This window comes from Ornithorhynchus anatinus, unplaced genomic scaffold, assembly GCF_004115215.2.
Source record: "Ornithorhynchus anatinus isolate Pmale09 unplaced genomic scaffold, mOrnAna1.pri.v4 scaffold_264_arrow_ctg1, whole genome shotgun sequence".
Classification (NCBI taxonomy): Eukaryota; Metazoa; Chordata; class Mammalia; order Monotremata; family Ornithorhynchidae; genus Ornithorhynchus; species Ornithorhynchus anatinus.
The window spans coordinates 2,890,846-2,913,456 of record NW_024396743.1 but is presented as its reverse complement, the minus strand read 5'-3'; the positions used below and the strand labels follow the sequence as shown (position 1 = coordinate 2,913,456).

Here is a 22,611-nt window from a genome sequence, read left to right as displayed (position 1 = left end):
ATGGGGATGAAGACCGCGAGCCCCACGTGGGGCGACCCGATTACTCCGTCTCCCCCCCCGGCGCTCGGAACAGTGCTCTGCACGTAGTGAGCGCTCAACGGGTACCGACATTATTATTACCATCATCGGGGAGGAAGTGAGAAGAGGAGAGCGCGAGAGGAAAAGGAGAGTGTGAGGGAAAGAGGCAGAGAGACAGAAGGGGAGAGAGGGAGAAAAAGAAAGATGGGGGGAAGTGGGGAGCGCGCTTTTCGTAAGAGAGGGAGTTCAAATTTGGGAACGGGACCACGTGACCGAACATTTAAAAAAGCTTCAGTAGCCTTCTAAGACGCCAGAAACGTGCGGATTTGGGCCTTTCCGAGACCTACTTGGAGGGGCCGCCAAGAGGCAGGAAGCTGTGAAGAGGGAGGACTACCACTAATTATCATTTGCTCAGCACTTCCTTGGTGCCAGGCACTGTATGAGACGCTCGGGTGGCTACAAGCTAATCGGGTTGGACACGGTCCCTGTCATTCATTCATTCATCCGACAGCATTTACTGAGCGCTCGGTGTGGACTCCCGGTCTTGATCTCCATTGGGCCGGTGAGGGAACGGAACGAGGGCAGCGATCTGCCCGAGGTCACACACAGCGGACAGGCGGCGGAGCTGGGATCGGAACCCGGGACCTCGGACGCGCAGGCCCGGGATCCTTCCCCTGGGCCGCACCGCTTCGCTCTGAAACCCAGGGACCCGCTCGGAGTTGCATCCGGGGCGGCCGGCGGGTGCGGATCTTGTCCGCCGGGAGACCCCGGACCAGTCGCTTCGCCTCTCTGGGCCTCGCTCTCCTCCTCTGCAAAATGGGGATTCGATCCTACTCCCTCCCCCTTAGACGGCGAACCCCAAGTGGGAGGGGAACGGCGCCGCACCCGATGACCTCGTATCCACCCCAGAGGCTCCGTCCGGTGCTCGGCACACAGTCAACGCTGAACGAGTATCACAAGACGAAAACGCAATTAAAAAAACCCCAACCACCCATCAAACCCACCACGCCGCATCCCCCAAAACGCTCACTTCAACAGAACCCACGTTTTATCAGTGACTACTCCGGTCTTTCGGAGGGGAGGAAAGAAACCACTTCAACAAACCCAAACCGAAGAGACAGCCTTGGACTGCGGCTTCCCTGACGCGCGGCGACATCTCCTGCCGTACCCGTTAAGGTATCGGCCGCTCGCAGATTTGATTATTTTAATTTCCGTCACCGGCGCGGGAGACCGACCCAACGACAGCCAGTGACGTTACGCCGAATGGGGAACGCACGGGCTTCTCTGAACGTCAATTAAAAAAATAATAATGATGATGATGATGATATTAAAAAAAAAAAAAAAAAAAGGAGAAACCGGCTCCGGGAGAAAACGGGAGCTAATTATAAACCCGTAAAGATGGAATTCTGCACTGTCATCCCTTTGCCGTCTGAGACGGCGGCCTTTAGAGGGTTTCTCCTAACTCCTCCGGGCGGAATTCAAATGGACTGAATGCCCTCCTTGCCTCCGTCTTCCTCAGAAGCCCTCCCCCCAAAACCGTATCCGCGTCTTTTCCAAAAAAAAAAAGAACACCCAAAACCCGCGCCGACAGTTAACGGTGTCCTCCGCCGGTTAGCGCTAAGGGAAGCCGCGTGGTCCGGCGGAGAGAATACGGGGCCACCGGCTAGAGTCCGGGCCCGGGGGTCCGAGGACCCGGGTTCTAGTCCCGGCTCCTACACCCGCCCGCTGTGTGACCTCGGGCCGGTGGCTTCACTTCTCTGGGCCTCGGGCTCTCTCGTCTGGAAAACGGGGACCGAATCCGTGAGCTCCGTGCGGAACGGGGCCGGCGTCCACCCCGAAAAGCTTCCATCTACCCCGGCTCTCAGTACGGCGCCCGGCTCCCGGTAAACGCTTAGCAGACACCACCCCAAAATGCCCCACTTCTCCGTGCCTCCGTTCCCTCAACTGTAAAATGGGGGTTGAGACCGCGAGCCCCACGCGAGACAGCGACTGCGCACGCAACCTGACGACCTCGTGTCTTCGCCAGCGCTCGGGACCCTGCCCGGCACGCGGCGGACGCTTAACCGATACAGCAGGCTAAACGCCGGCAAAAACCACTCCGCTTCTCCGTGCCTCAGTTCCCTCGGCCGCAAAATGGGGATTAAGGCCGTGAGCCCCGCGCGAGACGGCAACCTGCCGCTCTCCCATCTTCCCCGGCGCTTCGTACAGTGCCCGGCACGTAGGAGACGCCCAGCGAGATCCCGCTGCGGAAGAAGAACGCGCAGCCGAACGCGGCGGCTCGCGACGAGCCGATCTCCCGTCGCGCCCCGGGCCGGCACGCGCCCGCCCGCCCGCCCGCCCGCCCGCCCGCCCGCCGCAGCCGACGAGCCGGCTCCCGGGATCTGAGGGAGGCCGGCCGCGGGGGCGACCGGCCCGGGCATCCCGGGGCCGTCCGCTCCTCACCTCCAGCTCCTGCTCCCTCTGGAGCGCAAACTGTTTGAACGACTTGACGACGAGGCCGGCGTTGGAGCAGTCGTAGACGAAGATGGAAGGGCTGCCCATCCAGGTCTGCAGGTCGTAGATGGACAGGGGGATGTACTGCGTGTAATTCTGGAAGACAGAACAGAACCACGCCACTCTCTCTGAGATTCGTTCACCCACCCGGCCGTGCTCACCGAGCGCTTCCCGTGTGCGGGGGGCACCGGACTAAGCGCCCGGGAGAGTGCGACACGGTGCCGGACACACTCCCCGCCCACGGTGAGTTCACAGTCCGGAGACACTCAGAGGACCACCCGGGGTCTTCCACGCCATCCCTCGCTCAGCCGCTCCTAACGCTGGATCGGCCGGGCGATCACACGGGATCGAGCGCTTCCCGTCGGTCCGTCTCACCGAGCGTTTCCTGCGCAGAGCGCTGACCCTTGGGCGCTTGGGAGGGGACCGAACAATGACAGACGGACACATTCCCCGCCCACGACGAGCCTCCCGGGCGGCTGAGCGCTCGGGAGAGTCCGGCGCAACGGAGTTGACCGGCAGGTTACCCGCCCGCGACGAGCCCCCGGACGGGTCGGGGAGACGGCCGTGAGCCGACCCCGAGAGTCGACCCGGGTCGCCCTCCCGGGGGCGAGAGACCCGGGTCAACGGTGACCGGGGGGGAGACGGGAGAAGCGGGAGAGCAGGACCGGAGGCCGGGAGATCCGCCCGGGCCCGACCGCTGCCGTTCATCGGAAACGGACGCACCGTCTTCTGAACCGCCCCAGTCAGCTTCGAGCCGGGGCCAGTCTGGGAGACGGCGATGGGCCGGGAGGCGTGGGAGGGAGGGCGTCCCATCCCGGCGCGCTACCGCGCTCTCCCTCGGGAAGCCATCGACCCCGGGAGGCTCGAGAAATGACCCGACCCCCCCACCCCGGGACCAACCCGGGGGGAACACATCCCCGAATCACTGTTGGGCACCGAGATCCCAGACCGCCCATCTCGGGGACGGGGGCGAGCCAGAGAGGGAGGGAGAGAGCCGGGGCAGGAGAAAGACAGAGAAGAAGAGAGACAGAGAGGGACAGAGGGAGAGAGACAGAGAAGGAAAGAGACGGAGACATCAAGAGGGAGGGAGGGAGGGGGGCGGAGAGGGAGACGGACAAAAAGGGAGAGATCGAGAGCGGGCGACACCGAACGAGAGCGAGCGAGCCAGGGCGAGAGACTGAGTGAGGGAGACCAGGAGGGGGGGAGGGGATGAGAGAGCGAGAGAAAGAGAGGGAGCGCGAGCGGGTGAAAACGAGACAGCGGGACGCGCTGCGAGTGGGAGGGACTGAGCGAAGGAGATGAGAGAGAGCAAGACACGGCGAGATATGAAGAGTGAGCGAGGCGGGGAGGGCGAGGGAAAGAGAGGGAGAGCGGGAGAGGAGGAGAGCAAGGGCAAGCGAGAGAGCGAGACGGAGAGAGAGAGAGCGCGCCAACGCGTGCGTGCGCGTGTGCGCGCGCGTTAAGGCCGCAGGCCGGAAATCCAGGCCCGGGCCCGGCGGGGCCCGGCTAGCCGGCAGAACTACCGCTTCCCCGGGAGCGGTGCGTTATTCCGGGGCCGCCGCGGAGAACCACCTGCGCCGCCGCGGCCTCGGCTCCGGACCCCGCGGGCCGGGGGGGGGGGGGGGGGGGCCCCCGCCACCAGGGGATGACGAGGCGTCCCGGGAAGGAGGAGGGGACACGGAGAAGGCTGGGGGGGGGGGGGGGGAGACGGATGGATAGAAAGAGCGGGAAAGAGACAGACGGAGGGGGAGACAGAGAGGGAGGGAGGGAGGGAGAGAGACAGAGAGGGAGACGGACGAGGAGAGAGACGGAGAGGGAGGGATCGAGAGCGAGCAGGATCGAGCGGGAGGGTACAAGACGGGACGGGAGCTTTCGAGAATGAGCGAGCGGGGGGGGAGGGGCGGGGGGGGGGAGGCCCGCGCCCTCTGCCCTGAGACCCCGCATCCCCCTCTCGGACGGAGAGGGGTCCGGGACGATCCCTCCCTTGGGTCGCCCTCACTCTGCGAGGCCGCCCATCGGTCCAGCCCTCCGCACGCAGTAAGCGCTCAATAAACACGGCTGACCGACCCAAGCCAAGGTGGGCCGAAAAGACGACGGGGCCGACCGCCCCCGCCCGGGGCACCGTTCTAAGCCCCGGGGTAGACACGAGGTCATCAGGCCGTCCCACGTGGGGCTCACGGTCTCAATCCCCATTTTACAGACGAGGTCACCGAGGCAAAATGAAGTTAGGTGACTCGGCCGGGGTCACAGGGCCGCCGAGCGGCCATTAGAACCCGCGACCTCTGACTCCCGAGCCCGGGCTCTTTCCACTGAGCCACGCCGCCTCTCTCCGCGGGAGGCGGCCGCTGGCCCGAACCGCCGCCGAGCCCCGTCGCCGGCCCCCACGGCGGGGGGAGCGGAGGGTGGGTTTGGCCAAGGCGCCCGAGCTCGGCGGAGCCGCGACCGACCCGACGGGAAGGGCACCCGGTGGGTCTCCGCACCCGGGGGGGGGGGGGGCGCGCCCGCGCACACCTGTCGATCCCGCGGATTTACCGAGCGCCGACGGCGGGCCCGGCCCCGGGCCGGGCCCTCGGAGAAGGCGCCGCAACCGCCGGCGGACGCGTTCCGTGCCCACGGCGAGCTCGGCGGAGAGGAGGCTCCCCCCGCCTCGACGTCACCGCCCCCTGAGCGGCCGCGGCCCACGGGTCCGGGCCGGGGACTCGGGGCTTCCTGAGGCAGAACCGAACCAACACGGCTTCGCGGTTGGGGCCGGGGGCCCGGGAGCCGGAAGGACCCGGGTTCCCCTCCCGGCCCCGCCGCGTGTCGGCCGGGCGACCTCGGGCGGGCCGCGTCACTTGTCCGGGCCTCGGTCCCTTCATCTGTCAAACGGGGACTGAGGAGCGTGGACCCGCAGGGACTGGGTCCAACCTGAGCAGCCTGCATCTCTCCCCGCACTCAGAACGGCGTCTGGCATACGATGAGCACTTAACAAGTACCGCTATTATTATTACTAGTTAAAAGCCCGCGGGGTTCGTCTCGGGAAGAAAAGGAGAATCGGGACCGTGGCATCGAAGGCCTTCGTGCGGCCCGACTTCTGCGACGAAGAGACGACGACGAGAGGGGACACCGTCTCCGACCCACACAGGGCCACGGCTCTCAAATCCTCCTCGGACACGTCAGGAGACTGAGGTCCAGAGGAAACGGCCCAACGGTCCGAGGTCTCCACGGCAGACTCGTTCGGTCGATCCTATTTACTGAGCGCTGACTGTACGCGGAGCGGTGCCCTAAGCGCCTGGGAAGCAGCGTGGCTCAGTGGAAAGAGCCTGGGCTTTGGAGTCAGAGGCGATGGGTTCGAATCCCAGCTCCGCCACTTGTCAGCTGTGTGACTGTGGGCGAGTCACTTCACTTCTCTGTGCCTCAGTTCCCTCATCTGTAAAATGGGGATGAAGACCGTGAGCCCCACGTGGGACGACCCGATTCCCCTGTGTCTACCCCGGCGCTTAGAACAGTGCTCTGCACATAGTAAGCGCTTAACAAATACCAACATTATTATTATTATTATTAATACAACAACAGACGGACGCGTCCCCCGCCCGCGACGAGCTCACGGTCTACGGGGGTGGAGAGAGACATGAACAGAGATAGATAAACGAGAGAGATCCGGACGTACGTGGTGCGGGGCCGGGGGGGGGGGTGGACGTGGACGTGGACGAAGGGAGCAGGTCGGAGCGACGCGGAAGGAAACGGGAGAAGGGGAAAAGGGAGCTCGGTCAGGGAAGGCCTCTCGGAGGGGACGGGCCTCCTCCGATGAGGCTCCGGAGGTGGGGAGAGTCTTCCGTCGGATTTGCGGAGGGAGGGCGTCGCGGACAGGAGGCAGACTGGGGACTGGGACCAGGTCCGTGAGTTCCCCGTCACGAGGCCCGTGCTGCTTCTCTTCTCCATCCTCCAGTTGCCTTCCCTAAGCGGGGCGCTGCTTCCCATTTTTTTTTTTTTTTAATGGCATCCGCTGAGCGGTTTCCACGAGCCGGGCACCGGACTTAAAGCGCCGGGGTAGATCCGAGCTAATGGGGTTGGACGCGGCCCCTGCCCGACGTGGGACCGGCGGCCCTCGTCCCCGTTTTCCAGGTGAGGTCACCGAGGCCCGGAGGCGCCAAGCGGCTCGCCCCCGGGGTCGCCCGGCGGACGGGTGGCGGAGCGGGTCTAGAGCCCCGGCCCGCCCGACTCCCGAGCCCGGGCTCCAGCCACCGGGCCGGGCCGCTCCCCCGTCGCGAGACGCCCCCCCCCACCCGGCCCGCCGACCTGAGGCGACTTGGGCCCCCTCCGCTGATCCTTTCTCCGCCCGCCTGAGGAAAAAAAAATAATCGCCTAAAAAGGGTCCCCGGAGCATCCCGGCAATAGCCGCTATTACCCCACAGGCACGTCCTACCGCGTCCCGGCCTGTACGGGCGACGCTTCTCCGTCGTCAATTCGAGAGCGGCGACCTGGTTCCTCTTCTCATCAGAGCCCTCCGTGTCGAACGGGCTCACCGGACGGTCGCCCGACACTGGGAAACGGAGGCGGCTCTCTTCCCCGCGACCCGCTCGGGATCGAGGACGTCGGGGTCCCCTCCCCAGGGAGGCAGGGGAAAACGGAGAGGGGAAGGAGAGGCGAAGGCGGGGACCAACCCCCTGGGGTACGGGCCGCAAGAGGAGTCCGTCTCTCCACGGCCCCTCCCTCTAACGGTCTCCTCCCTCGGGGGTCTCTGTTAAGCGCCTACGCTGGCCAGGCGCCGGACCGAGCGCCGGGGTAGGCACGGGCTACTCGGGTCGGACGCGGTCCCGGTCCCGCGCGGGGCTCCCGGTCTTCATGCCCGTTTGGCGGATGAGGAAACGGAGGCGCGGAGGATGGAGCGACCGGCCCCGGATTCGATCCTTTCCCGTGGCAAGGGAGGGGAAGATCTTTCAGGTGAGGGAGGGTCTGCTGGGCGAGGGGGAAGTTGGAAGAGGGCAGGGACTGTCTCTCTCGTACTGCTGGGCCGTCCCCTCTCGAGCGCTCAGTCCAGTGCTCTGCACGCAGTAAGCGCTCGACAAATACCACCGGTGGGCAGAGAGCGCAAGGGAGCGGGATCTCCCCCCTCGACCTCGACCTCGCCCACGAAAGGGCCGGTTCGGACGAACTCCGAACGGCAGCTCCCATATCTGGACTTCGGCGGCGGCACGGGAAGCGGGGGAAGGGGCACGGCGTAGTGGACAGAGCCCCCGCCTGGGAGTCGGGGGATCGCGGGTTCTAATCCCGCCACTCGTCCGCTGGGTGACCTCGGGCAAGTCACCTCACTTCCGCCTCAGTCACCTCAGCTGCGAAACGGGGAGGAGGACCGTGAGCCCCGTGCGGAACAGGGACAACGTCCAACCCGATCTGCTGGCATCCTCCCCAGCGTTCAGCCACAGCGACCGGCCCGCGGTGAGCGCCGAACAGACACCACGGTTACCATCGGCAGCGCCGGGAGGCAGGGGGAGAACTAGGATCTGACGGGATTCCGACTCCCGGCCGGGCTTCCCGCACTCTGCTTCGGGCCGGGGTTTCTAGGGCGGTTGGGGGGGGCGCAACCGCCCTTTCCCGGCGGGTCACCGGGATGGGGCTGAGGGAGGCGGAGACTAGAATTTACTTCCAGCCCGAGGGTAGCGGGCCGGGGCCGCGGGGGCGGCAGACTTTTACGTCCAGCCCATCCGAGACGCCTCCCGGACCCCGTCGACGAGGCGCCCACCCGCTCTCGCTCTCAAAAATAACCTTTCCCCCATCTCCTCCCTCCCCCGTTCCTTTCCCGCGGCAGCGGATTCCCTCGAGAGCAGGGGAGGCACGGGTCATCCCCGCCTGGGGGTCACTCGGCACGCCTCCCCTTCCTCGCGTCGCCCTCCCCCCGGAACCGGAGCGGGTGACGGATGGCCGCCGGGCGGGGAGATCGCCGTCGTCGCCCCCTCTTTCGACGCGGACCGGCTCGTTCTTCCTCGCTTCTGCCGGGGATCGGAAGAGGCTCTTCTCCTGGTCGCCGGTGGATTCCCCGTTGGATCGCCCTGGCCGACACCGAGGGGCGGTTGGCGGACACCCAAGCCGCTCTCGATAACGCAGCCGGCAAAACCCTCAACCGCGCCGGGCGGCGGCCGCCCCCTCCTGCGTGTCCGAGACGTTTCGGCCCCGAATGATCTCTGTCTCATTTACCGTCCACTTGCCCGTCGGTGAAAAGGTGGTCACCGTTATCGGCTGTCAGACGGCGAAACGATCTGAAACGGGAGCCGCCTACACCGGCGTCCCGGCTGCTCGTCTTCCCGCGGACTCCAGGCTCCCGGAACAGGGGATCGTGACGTCTTTTCTACCCTCTCGGGGAAGCGGCGCGGCCCGGGGGGAAGAGCCCGGGCCCGGGGGGTCGGGTAAGATCCCCGGTGTTCATCGGGCACCGGACCGGACCGTCGGCTCGTCCCGGGCGGGGAACCCGTCCGCTGATTCCGTCGCGCCGGACTCTCCCAACCGCTCGGTCCGGTGCTCTGCAGGCACGAGGCGCTCGATAAGTGCGACCGGCCGGCCGACCGCGGGCGCGCGGACGGGTCCAAGAAACAGCCGGGGGGGGTCTGGGCCGTCCTCCACGGTTACTCGGGGGAGACGGGGGGCGGGGGGGGACCGTCCGGGGGTTCCGGCGGCTACGGAGGGGAGGTGACGGATCCGCTACGCCGGAGGCCCGCCGCGGGGAGCCGCCGCGTCCGCCCAATCTGTCGTCCCGGACGATCCCAGGCGCTTGGCCCGGCGCCCCGCCCGCGGGAGACCGGCAGCTCTTGACGGCGGGGATCGTGGCTGCCGACTCCGCCGTACTGCGCTCGCCCCAGCGCTCAGTCCGGTGCTATCCGGCACAGCGGACTGTCAGCTCTGCGGGGGCGGGGATCGTGTCTCCCGAGTCCGCCGTACCGGCCGCCCCCCGGGGATTCGGCGCGGCCCTCGACACGTTACGGACCGGCCGCTCCCTGGGGGCGGGGCCCGTGTCCACCAACTCCATCGCAGTAGACTCTCCCGAGCGCTTAGTCTGGAAGCGTCTGCTCAGCGCCACGGACTGATCGAGCGAGGGACCGACTTCAGGGGTCTGCGAGCCCGGGCAAGAGAGGCCGGTTTCTCACATCCCCGCGGAGGTGGAGCCGGAGAGACGCGGGACGGACATCCTAGCACCTTCTGCCTGCCAGGATGCCCTCACCGGGGGCATCTTAAATGCCGAGAACTGCGACCGGCCCCCCCCGAGATCGCTCCGCATCCGTCCCCCGGCTCCCTTTCCTAAACGCCGTGACTCGGGGCTCTTTTTATTGGTTTTTCGGTTTTTATGGATAAAAACGCGCGGCCTAGCGGAAAGACCCGGGCCCGGGAGTCGGAGGACCAGGGTCGGCAACAACAGTGTTGGTGTTCGTTAAGCGCTTACTGTGGGCAGAGCGCCGTTCTAAGCGCTGGGGGAGATACGGGCTGATCGGGTCGTCCCACGTGAGGCTCGCGGTCAATGCCCATTTTACAGATGAGGTGACCGAGGCACAGAGAAGCCAAGCCACTCGGCCACGGTCACGCAGCTGACGCGCGGCGGAGCCGGGAGTCGAACCCATGACCGCTGACTCCGGAGCCCAGGCTCTTCTCCACCGAGCCACGCTGCTTCCCGGCTCCGCCGCTTGCCTGCTGGACGACCCCGAGCAAGTCGCTCCGTTTCTCCGGGCCTCGGTTCCCTCACCTTCCCCCAAAGGCACCGATCCGGGCCCCCCCAAGAGGACGGGGCCTCTCTCTCGGCGGCTCACCCACCTTGTTGAAGACCCAGATCTCCCCGTTGACGGTGGGCCTGGGCACCCCGTGCCCGTTGTAGTGGAAGAGAACCCGCTCCTCCTTGGCGTTGCGACGCAGGGACGTGCAGAGCTTCTTGACTTCATCCACGGTGGGATCGAGGCTCTGCTTATACCGGGGCCTGGAGCGGAAGAAGACGTCACACGGTTACGACGGGGGTCGGCTGAGGGGAGAGGCTCCGCCTCCCGCCTCTCGGGCGGGGTCGTGCAGTCGACCCTTGGGATCGGCTGAGCGCCGCCGCCGTGCGGGGCACGGCACTCGGCGCCCGGAAGAAGGTAACGGGACAGCGTCGGCGGGCGCATTCCCGCCCGCCGCGAGCCTGCCGATCGGGGGGGGGAGACGGGCGCTGATACGAATTCATCCGTTCACCGATTCAACCGCGTTCGTCGCGCGCTCACTGTGGGCCGAGCACCGTACTGAGCCATCGGAACGTACAGGCCGGCGACAGGCAGAGACGGTCCCTGCCCTCCGACGGGCTCACCGTCTGATCGGGGGGAGACGGGCAGACACCAACGATGGCAGTACGTGGAGTCGAGGGGAAGAGAACGTCTCGTCGAGACAACGGCAGAGGCACGGAATCGGGGGGTGACGTACGGCTCACTGAACGAAACAAATATGGGGGATGAAGGTGCATACGGTTGAGCGTCAACAAACGACGGTCCCGGACGCAGAGCGCGGCGGGGCTGGGGGAGGGGTGAAGGAGGGGGACGGCTCCCCGGCTCCGGAGCGACATCCGCCGCGGGGTGAAAGCCCGCGCTGGGTGACCTCGGGCAGGTCGCGTCCCGTCTCTGGGCCTCCGTCACCTCGTCGGTTAAAACGGAGCTGGAGACCGTGAGCTCCGCGCGGGACGGGGACTGGGCCCGACCCGACCCGCCTGGATCAACCTCCGCGCTCGGTACAGCGCCTGGCCCACGGGAAGCGCTCGGCAAACACCACGCTTATCAAGGCACCGACAGTCCGGGATCCCTCCGCTCCGCTGCAATGTCGGAGAGTCACCTTCCTCATCGAAAGCCCCTTGCCGGGACCTCCCCACGGAAACCCCCGGGTCCCGGTGGACCCCGACGCCGAAACCGCGGTCCCGAGGGCAGCCCACGTTGACTAAGGTACCCGCTGAGCGCTTACCGTGCGCCGGGCTAGATAGGAATCCGTCGGGTCGGACGCACCTGCGCGGACCCTCCGACGCGCAGGAATTCCACGCCGGGGGCAAACGGCCGTACGGGCCGAGGCTTTCTCGTTATCCAGTCCACTCGAGGTCTGAACGTTAAAATCGTATTTCCAAGTCTGGCTCCCGCCACCCGGGGCACGCCCGAGTAGCTCGCGCCGAAAAGCTCCGCGCCCGTGGAAGGCGATCCCGCTTCCTCCCTACCTGTCCGCTAATGTAAAAAATGTCACTTCATCTCCCCGGGGGCTCCGCTCCCTCATCCGTCAAAAACCCCGAGCCCCGACTGCGGGGGACGGACTGCGTCCGGCCTATCCACCCCAGCGTTTAGTACAGTGCCTGGCGCCGAGCGAGCGCTTAACCGATACCATTAAAAAAACCCCCATGTAATGACAAGAATGATAGAGGTGACGGTATCTGTTAAGCGTTCATTATGTGCCAAACGCCGCTCTGAGCACTGGAGCAGACGCAAGGTAATAACACCACCACCGACGGCGTCGGTGTACGCGGAGCACCGTTCTAAGCGCCGGGGCGGAGTACGGGTCGTCAGGCTGTCCCGCGCGAGGCTCACGGTCTTCGTCCCCGTTTCACAGACGAGGGAACCGAGGCCCAGAGGAGTGGAGTGACTTGCCCCAGGTCACCCGGCTGACGAGCGGCGGAGCCGGGATCCGAACCCACGACCGCTGACTCCCAAGCCCGGGCTCTTGCCGCTGAGCCCCGCCGCTGCTCCCGCCACGCACCCGGCAAGGAAGGAGCCTGTCCGGATGATTCCGGCTCCCTCTCGCTTTCTGAACGCAGTCGGTTCCCCGCCGGTCCCACCTTCCCGAGAGACGGGGCGTGACACGCCGACGGTGGCTTCACTCGGCATCTGTCCCGAACCATCTCGTGTCCTCGGAACCCTTCGCCGGCAAGAGAGCCGCGCTCCTTCCCCGGCTCTTGGGGTCGGAATCCATACGGGGCCCGAACGGGTTCCGCTAAAAAACTCCCTCGGGGAAGCTCTCGTCCTTGTCCTGTCTAAGGCGCGCCCGTTGAAAGGCGGCCTGAGACGGCAACTGCGTCTGTCACTCCCTTTCTCAAAAAGGGGGGGGGGGGGGGACACCAACGGCGGCGGAAGAAGGGAGCAGGGGAGGGGAAAGCCCTCCCTCCTATCGAATTAAGGGCGGCGGGCGCCCGGAGTCACCTGAACTCACCCCCTCCGAGATGGGCCTCTGGACCGTCAGCCCGTCGTGGGCGGGGGAATGTGACTGTTCACTCCTCTGTCGGACTCTCCCGAGCGCTCGGCACGGTTGCTCTGCGCACGGCAGGCGCTCAAAGGACAGGACCGGATGAACGCACGGTTCACGGCGGCTACTTTCCGGCCACCGCCACCGCGACCGGGGGCGCCCCGCGGGCGGGGAACACGTCCACCTCGGATTGCCGTATCGTCCTCCCCGGGCGGCCCGGTCCGGGGCTCGAGAAATACCGCCGTTCGGGTGACCCGCGGGCAGCCGTTCTCCGCCCCCGTCCCCACCCGGGGGGTCTGTTAAGCGCTGGCCCCGGGCGCGGGCTTAAACGCCGGGCGGAACCGAGCCCATCGGGTCGGACGCGGTCCCCCGTCCCGCGCGGGGGCTCGCGGTCTTCCTCCCCGTTTTCCGGGATGAGCGGGCTGAGCCCCAGAGGAGTGACCCGACCCGTCGGGGACACACGGCAGCCCCGCCGACGGAGCCGGGATCAGAACCCAGATCCTTCCGGTCCCGGGCTTTATCCACTAGGCCCGTGCCAGGCGCTGGACTGAGCACGCGGTGAGCTCTCGATAAATACGACCGAACGAACCCAACGAAAGCTGCCGGGGGAGATACGGGGATGATCGGTCCCACGTGGGGCTCCCGGCCCACGAGAACGGGCTCCCGGACCCCCCGTTTTGCAGCCGAGCGAACTGAGGCGCAGAGAAGTGTGGTAACTTGCCCGAGGTCATCCGGCAAGTAGCGGCGGAGCCAGGCCTACCAAGTCCCCAGCACGGCGCCCCGCACTCGCTAAGCACGGACCGGGTCCAATCTGATAAGCTCGGATCTATTTACCCCAGCGCTTGGTCCAGTCCCCGGCACAGAGCGGGCCTTAAATCCCATTGAAAAAAAAAAAAAAAAAAGGACCCGCGGGTAACGACCTTGATCTCTCCAGAAACGTTCTCTCTCCAGACTCTCCCTCTAGCCAAGCTGGCACACGACTAAACGCACTCTAGCCTGGGGAGCTGACCTCCGATCGATTCCAACTGGAGTCTCGATTCTGTGTCGGCGTCCTGAGGTGCGAGCGCGGGCGTGCGTAGTATTCACGCAAGGCACGTTTTTACAGAGGTAAACCCCCAATCCAGGTTGAGCCTATTAACCGTCACGTGCCCGGGAAGACAAAGGAACGGGCGAATCCGCGCCCGCTCTCCGATCGACGTACGGCAGCGGGGGGAAAGAGAGCCGGGGGGAAAGAGAACGGGCGTGGGCACTTGCGAGCCCGACGGGGCCGCACGTCGGAAAACCCGTCGGGCCGGGCGGCCCTCCGGCAAATCACCTCCTCGCTCTAGGGGCCGGAGTTTTCGAAAATACGATCACTGATTAGTCGAGGACTTTCTCGGTTCCGAGCGCTTAAGCACCGGGGTTAGAGACACGGTCACGGTCGGGACGGCCCGCGGCTGCAGACGGGGCCCGCGGTCTCAATCCCCGTTTTCCAGACGAGTGGCGGAGGCCCGGCGACGTCGAGTGCCTTGTCCCGAGGTCACCCGACGGCGCGAGCGGCAGAGGCAGGATCAGAACCCGGGTATTAGGATTCCCAGGCCCTTGAGAGCGAGCCCCTTGGGGGATAAGGCCCTCGCCCCCCTCCCACCTCATCTCGCCACCCTCCTACTACGCCTCGGCCCGCCCACTTGCTTCTCTGATTTCCAACCCGCTCCCCGCACCTCCATCTCGTCTACCCCCCCACGGTACGCTCATTTCGGGTGGGGAGCGCGCCTGGCCTGGTGTTCAACGACCGACTGACTCTCGGTCGTCTGCCAAACCGGCAAGGACACGACGGAGCCCGAAACCACTCCCGCGCGGGGCCCACGGTCTTCGTCTCCATTTCCCAGATGACGTCACTGAGGCCCGGAGAAGGGAAGTGACGAGCCAGGGTCTCGCGCCAGACAGGTCGCGGAGCCGGAACCCGGGTCCTCTGACCCCCCCGAGCCCGGGAGGTTTCCGCCGGGTCCCGATCCTTCTCCATACCGACGTCATTACGTACTGTATTTTCCCAGATGCTCAGGAGAGCGCTCTGCGCACGGTGAGCGCTCGGTAAATACGACTGAATGAACTACGACGGCAGGGCCGCCCTCAGGCCCGACGGCCACCCGAGGAGTGGAATCGCGGAACGATCGAAACCGCCTAGGCCCTCGCTTTATTTCCTGTGTCCGTCCCGCCTCCCGCGAGAGACGGCACGCTACGGGTAAATAAAACATCCGCTCTTTGACTGATGTCAGATAAAACGCCGAGCTCTCCGAGATCGATGTTACCGGCGGGGAAGACAACACGCTGGCTTCCTCTGTGTACTGGGTCCATCGCTCTCTGGAAGAGGCTGAGAATTTACTAGTCACATTTGCTGATCCGCTCCCTCAAGGGGCCGAGCCCCGGCCGGGTCCCCCCGCCTCGTAACGACGATAACGACCGCGGTACCTGTTGAGCGCTCGGTCCGCGCCAGGTACCGTCCCAAACGCCGGGTGGATACAAGGCTCCCGCTCGGGGCTCCCGGTCCCGATCCCCATTTTCCAGACGAGGTCACGGCCGAGGAAGCGAAGTGACCTGAGCAAGGTCGCGCCCAGCAGACAAGCGGGGCGTCCAGGTCTTTCCGACCGCCCGGGCGCGGGCCCCCTCCACTAGGCCGGGCTCTTCCCGACTACGGTCGGTCGGTCGGTCGTATTCATCGAGCGCTTGCCGCGCGCAGAGCCCCGTACCGAGCGCCCGGGAGAGGACAGTACGGTATGAGAGACACGTTCCCCGCCCCGCGGCGAGCTTCCGGTCTAGAGGGAGGCGAACACGTCCCACTGGAGGCGGAAACGCTCCACGCGCCTCTCCTCCCAAACCCAGAGGCTGATTGATATTCCGGACACCGGCCCCCACTGGAATCAGCTGAGGATGACGCGCCGGTCTCCCGGCTGCGCTCCCTGGACCTTCCCCGGATTCATCTCATCCGGCTTTACGGTTTCATCCCGTAAAAATAAAATCGCCCCTCCCTCCGATCCCGTCGCCTCGCTCCGGAGCCTCCGTGATCCCGTCCCCGTGATCCGCGGCCTCCCTCCGGCGTCGGCGAGACGCGAGCCCCGCCGCGGCGAAAGCTCTAGGGCTTTTTACAACCTCGCCTCGACCCGTTTCTTTCCCGGGAATTTGGCGAGGCTCGGATTCCGAGTCCCCTCTCGACGCTCGGCTCCCGTTCGGTTGCCGGGACGTGATCGGCGAGGGCCTGCTGCACGTCAGGCGCCGTACCAAGCGCGGGGGAGGGCGGAGGCTGGCGAGGTTGAACGCGGTCCCTGGCCCGCGCGGGGGTCGGTCTTTTATCGTAACTGGCACCTGCTAGGGGCCTCCCGTGCGCCAGGCCCCGCGCTCGGCGCCGGGACAGATGCGCGCTTATCAGGTTGGACGCAGTCAGTCCCCGTCCCTCGTGGGCTCCCGGCCCTCGTCTTTCTAATCGCATCGGTTACGTGCGCGCTACAGGCCACGTACCGTACCGAGTGCTGAGACAGATACCGGCTCATCGGGTCGGACACAATCCACGCCCTCACCCTCGTTTTACAGGCGAGGGAACCGGGGCCCGGAGAAGTCAGGTGACCCTCCGAGGTCGCACGGCAGACGGGCGGCGGGGCCGGTTTAGAGCCCGGGTCCTCGTCTCCAGGGCCGGGCCCTACCTACTAGACCGCGCCGCTTCGCCGTCGGTCCGTCACCGGTACGATCGACGACTTATCGTACCGATGGGGACTTATCTTGATTCCTCTCCCAGAACGAACGGGTTCTTTTTTGGTTTTTTCACGTACTGCATCCGTAAGCGCCTACTGGGTGCCGGGCACCGGACTGAGCACCGGGGTGCAGAAGAGCTAATCGGGTCGGACACGGTCCCCGTCCCACACGAGGCTCCCGGACTTCATCCCCAGGGCCCGGATACCCTAAAAAAGAAATCCGCCACCCACCCCCGCACCGCGAGGGGCTCACGGGCGGGGAGGGAAGGTCGGGGGAGAGGACTTATCGGGGACGGAGCACTGTCCCGAGCTCTCGAGAGAGTACGGCGTAACACGCTGACCTCGCGTTCGGCTCCTCCGGTCGGCCCGGGGCCGCCCCAATGACCGCGCTGCTTCTTAAGCGCGAACCAAGTGCCGAGCGCCGCCCCGGAGGCTGGGGGAGAGACGAGATCAGCGGGCTCCCCCCGTGCGGCCCGCGGTCTACGTAGGCGGGCGGCGGGAACTGGGCCCCGCTTTGCGGACGGGGCCCAGAGAGACGATCTGCCCAAGGTCACCCGGCAGGCAGACGGCGGGGCCGGCGTGAGAACCCGGGTCCGTCCCCCCCCCCCCCCCCACCCGCCCGCCTCCCAGGCCCGGGCCCCCTCCACCCAAGCCGCCTCCGGTTCTCGGCCCAGATTCGGGAGACGTCCTTCTGCTTTCGGAGTCAAACGCGCCGTTACTGCTTTTGTACTTGATGCTGCCGGGTCCCGTTGGACATTTCGTTTCTTTTTCCCCTGAAAGCTATTCGATTTGCATAATTTCGGCGCGCGCGGGGGGGGGGGGGGGCGGGCAGAGGGAGGGGGTTGATTTGATTTTCTCCCGGCCGAGGGAGAGGGCGTCCCGAGCCCAAGCGACTCAGCCGGGCCTCGCTCCCCCGGGGCGCCCGGCGAAATCAAGACCCCTCTGACCTCCGGGGCGGGAGCCGGGCGGATCCCCCCCCCCACCGGGCACGGGGCCGAGGCGCCGCTCACCTCGGGGGTAGCGGCGACCCCTTCGGAAACCTCACCCCTGCCCGTCGGAAGACCCGTGGGATCTCGAGTGGGCCGCCTTCAGCGGAGCCCGCGCGTGGGGAAGCGGCTGCGGCGCGGTGGGTGGGCCGCGAGCTCGTCGCGGGCGCGGAACCTGTCCGTCCGTTGTCGCGTAGGACTCTCCCAAGTGCTCGGTACGGTGCTCCGCCCACGATAAACGCTCGATAAATCCGTCTGAACGAACGAACGAACGAACGAGAGGCTCACGCGTTTGGTAGTCAGAAAGTCGCGGGTTCTGACTCTACCCCGGTGATCTCGGGCCTCGGTGACCTCGGCTGGAAAACGGGGATTGAGAGAGTGAGCCCCACGTGGGACGGGGACCGTGTCCCACCCGATTCGCTCGTATGCACCCCAGCGCTCGGTACGGTGTCCGGAACGTAGTGAACGCTCAACCTACACCGCAGTTATTATTATAAGTATTATCCCGTTCCTGGGAGGCGGGCAGAGTCCCTTGGAAAATGGGAAATCGCCTCGATTCCACTTAGTCGCCACTGTTTTTACGAGACGTTCTTCCCTCGACTCCATTCATCGCCATCGTTCCCGTCCGTCCGCCTCCCCCGATCAGACCGGGAGCCCGTCAAGACGGCAGGGACCGGCTCTACCTGTTGCCGGCCTGTTCGTCCCAAGCGCTTAGTACAGCGCTCTGCACACGGTAAGCGCTCAATAAATACTACTGAACGAATGAAGTGGCCGTCGGCGCCGAAAGGAAATGGGGTCTGCCTCGGGTCCTCTCCCCGGCCTTCCCTCCTCGCCCGTGAGCCCCTCGCGGGTGCGGGGGTGGTGGCGGATTTCCTTTTTAAGGTATCCGGGCCCTGGGGATGAAGACCGGGAGCCTCACGTGGGACGGGGCCCGTGTCCGGCCCGATTAGCTCACACGCACCCCGGTGCTCAGAACGGGGCCTGGCACCCAGTAGGCGCTCACGGATACGGTACGTGAAAAACAAAAAAACACGAACCCGTTCGTTCCGGGAGAGGGATCGAGACTGCCAGCTTCCCCTGCCTTTCATTCAGCGGCATCTACTGAGCGCTCACTACGTGCAGAGCACTGTACTACGCGCCCGGAACGGACGGATGGGCAACAGACGGGGACGGTCCCCGCCCTCTGACGGGCTTCCGGTCTAATCGGGGGAGACGGACGGACGAGGACGATGGCAAGAGTCGAGGGGAAGAGCCTCTCGTAAAAACAACGGCGGACAAACAGAATCGGGGTGATGTACGTCTCGTCGAACAAAACAACGCAATAAACAGAAGCACTCTTCGGGGTACTTTGGCCGAACAGGATAAGGAGAAGAACAGCGCCCGTTAAGCGCTTGCTACGTGACAGGCGCTGTTCTAAGCGCTGGGGCAGACACGGGGTCGGACACGGTCCCTGCCCCACGGTTTACAGACGGGGGGACCGAGGCAGGTAACGCGGTTCCGTGGGGGGGGCCGCTACAGTTTTGAACCTGGACTCGTATTTACCGGCCTCTCGAGACTTCGCCGTCTCTTACTCTCCTGCTTTACTCTACCTCATCTCCCCCTCTGGACTGTCAAGTCCTCGTGGGCGGGGAACGCGCCTGCCGTACCGTCATACGGTACTCCCCCAGCCCTCGGCACGGCGCTCCGCGCCCACTAAGCGCTCAACGAACACGACCGACTGCTCAAACTGCACGGCGGCTCCTCGCGGCAAACGTAGCCTCCGGGTTCCCTCCCTCGAGCCCCCTCCCGCCCGCCGACGGCGACAGACGGGAGGGACGCCTCGGGCGCGAGGCACCCGTCGCCCCGACCCGTCGTCGACGTCGCGTTTCCATCTCTTCGGGAAGGAAGCGGCCGAAAGCCAGAGACGCCCTCCGGTGGCCGAGAGTGAGCCCCGAGTGCCTTACTCGGCCTCCTCCTCCTCTTAAGTCGTCACGGCTCTGCCGCTGACGCAGTCGTCCGTGTAGCCCAACGGTTCCCCTTTCTCCTTCCTTTGCCATCGCATTTCTCACGTTGATAATAAAGATCGGGGTACGCGTCAGGCGCTTACCGCGTGCCGGGAAACGAGGCCCCGAGAAGCGGAGTGACTCGCCCGAGGGCGAATGACCGATCGACCCCGTTCGATGGTGAAGTCCGCCCTCCCCGGGGGCTCCCTTGGGACGACTGGGAAGCAAGGGAGCGGGTGGGGAAAAAAAGGGAGAGGGAACGCGGGGGAACTTCGTGAGGGGGCGGAGCGCGCTTTCATCGAGTTGAGCGTCACGTGTATCGCACCACCGCCTGGGTATTGGGGGCAGGAGGCACGACAGTGGGGACCCTCCCGTCTCACCCAAAAGGAAGTCGATTCTCTTTCGGAAGATGGCGTACAGAAAGAATCCCTCAGCCCCATCTGGAGGATTTTCAGACGCTGCCACGCCGAAGCGGTGAACGCCTCCAACCTCCTCCGTCCGCATAACAGCGATGGTTCGGTCGAGATGAATTCTGCCTCCGCACCCGAACGGGAGCGGCGGGGTCTAGAGGAGAGGGCGCGGGCCGGGGAGTCCGGAGACCTGGGTCCGAAGCCCGGCTTTGCCCCTCGCGTCGACCGAGTCGCTTTGCTTCACCGGGCCTCCGTCTCCTCATCCGGAAAACGGCGGCCGAATACTCGTTCTCCCTTCCCCCGGGGACGGGGAGCCCCACGTGGGACGACGTCTGTGTCCACCCTGACGATCCCGTGTCCTCCCCGGCACTCGGGACGGTGGCTGGGTCGAAGTAAGCGCTCCACCACCGACCACAATCGTCGCCCTTCTTGCTCTGTCACCACGGCTAACGACGATATCTCAACTGGGTAAATACGGAATCTAGCCCAAAGGTTTCTCCGCCCGGAGGGTGGCCAGTGCCCGTTCCCCCCCGGACCCCTATCATTCTACCTCGCCGGTTTCATTCCACCAAAATTTTATCCATCGATCGACGGTATCTACCGAAGACCTAACGGCGGCGCAGAGCACCGTACTGGGTGATGACGATAATGGCCTCTGTTAAGCGCTTACTACGTGGAAAGCACCGTTCTAAGCACTGCCGGGGGCGGGGGGGGGGGGGGGGGATATACAAGGCGATCAGGTTGTCCCACGCGGGGCTCACCGTTCTAATCCCCATTTTACAGACGAGGTAACCGAGGCAGGGAAGTGACTCGCCCAAAGGCATCCAGCTGACGAGCGGCGGAGCCGGGATTAGAACCCACGACCTCCGACTCCCAAGCCCGGGCTCTTTCCACCGAGCCACGCTGCTCCTCGTGAGTCCGATGAAACGGAGTCGGTGGGGGCATTCCCAGTCCCCAACGAGTCTGGCTGGGGAGGCGGAGATTAATATTCATTTACAGTATAGAGAATGATTGAGAATGCCCGAATCTTTTAGGGATTCCACATCGAGGGATTTTTGGCCCTCACCATCTAGAAACACATACCAAGAAAAGCACAGAGAAGGAGTGTGGCCCGGTGGCTAGGGCCCGGGCCCGGGAGACCGAACCCTCGGGGCAAGCGGCTTCCCTCCTCTGTACAACGGGGACGGAGACCGTGTCCAACCTGATCGGCTTAGATCCCCTAAACCGTAAGCTTGTTGTGGGCAGGGAACGTGTCCGCTACCTCTCTTGCACCGTAATAACCACCACGTTGGTATCTGTTAAGCGCTTACTAGGTGCCGAGCACCGTTCTCAGCGCCGGGGAGATACGGGGGCATCGGGTCGTCCCGCGTGAGGCTCACGGTCTTCACCCCCACTTTACGGGTGAGGGTCACCGAGGCCCGGAGAAGTGAAGCGACCTGCCCGCAGTCACCACGGCTGACAAGCGGCGGAGCCGGGATCTGAACCCCCGTATTCGTTCATTCCGGTATATTTGGTGAGCGCTCGCTACGTGGCAGAGCACCGGACCGAGCGCTTGGAGCGGAGACAAGTCGGTAACGGACATGAGCCGGTCCCCGCCCTCCGACGGGCTTACGGTCTAATCGGGGGGGCGGGCAGGCAGAGGACAACGGCGACGAACGATCCGCCGAGGGGCACGGACGAACGTCTCATTAAAAACAGCAGCAGACGGAATCAAGAATCAACCCCGTGCTCTCTCGAGCCCTTAGTACGGTGCCCCGCGTGAAGTGAGGACCCGCTCAATACCAGACCGAGTAGCCGATCCACACAGGGGGCCGCTGACTGACGGCTGGCTTTTAATCCGAAGAGCCGAGAAAGAGCGCTTAACTACCGAGTGACAGACTGTCCCCTACCTGTCACCTGTCTAGGGATTAAACTTCCCAGTACAGAGAAAGGACATTCCACAGGACGCCCACGCCCTCCCCGATGAACTGAACGCACCCCCGGCGGCGGGAGAGCGGGGGCCCCCGGGTCCGTCGCCTCGGCCAAGGCACCTCGCTCCCCTGGGCCTCGGTTCCCGCAGCTGTAAAATGGGGCGGTGAAGACTGTGAGCCCCACGCGGGCCGGGGACCGGGTCCATCCTGCCTCGAATCGAACCCCGCGCTCAGTCCAGTGCCTGGCGCACAGTAAGCGCTTAACCGATACCGTTTAAAAGAAGAACAGGGCCGGCAGGCGGGATCTCGGCCCCGGGGGGGGGGTCTACAATCTAGAAAAGGTGCTCAGCCTTCCCCGAATCAATCAGAAAACGGTATGTCCTGAGCGCTTACTAGGCGCAGAGCACCGTACTCGGTGCTTGGGCGAGTCCGAGACCACAAGAGACGCTACGGATGTCCATCTACTTGCTTCGTTCCGTTGCCCTCCTCCCCCTTCTAGACCGCGAGGCCGCTGTTGGGTAGGGATCGTCTCTGTTGCCGAACCGTACTCTCCAAGCGCTCGGCACGCAGGAAGCGCTCAACGAATGCAGTCGAACGAATGAATGACCGGCGTCGGTAGACACGTTCCCTGCCCTAAAACGCCTTTCATTTCGATCTCGAGACTTCGCCCCATTCCCTTTGGCGATCGAGTTTCCCGGTCTCTCGAGGGGTCGATCTGGTTCGACCGGCTTTCAGGTGGCATCCGTTATGGGTTTACTACGCGCCGGGCGCTGTGCCGAGCGCGCGGGTGGATACGAGAAATCGAACTGGACACGGCCCCCGCTCCGCCAGGGACCCGCCGTCTCGAGCCCCGCCGTCCGGACGAGGCCACCGAGGCCCGGAGCGGCCGAGGG

General features: G+C 65.3%; 1 protein-coding gene and 1 long non-coding RNA gene across 2 annotated transcripts in view; both read right to left on the bottom strand.

Annotated features, from left to right (window-relative positions):
• The window catches only part of RPTOR (regulatory associated protein of MTOR complex 1), a 217,933-nt gene that overhangs the window by 121,247 nt on the left and 74,075 nt on the right, over positions 1-22,611 (bottom strand). Inside the window, exon 5 of the mRNA XM_029056955.2 lies at positions 2,461-2,607. Within this exon, the coding sequence (XP_028912788.1) occupies positions 2,461-2,607 (147 nt within the window). The remainder of the gene's footprint in view (positions 1-2,460; positions 2,608-22,611) is intronic.
• LOC120638194 lies at positions 10,661-11,733 on the bottom strand. The gene is made up of 2 exons (XR_005659716.1): positions 11,449-11,733; positions 10,661-10,926 (listed from the first exon to the last, which is right to left on the bottom strand). It is a non-coding gene; the product is annotated as an uncharacterized LOC120638194 (long non-coding RNA).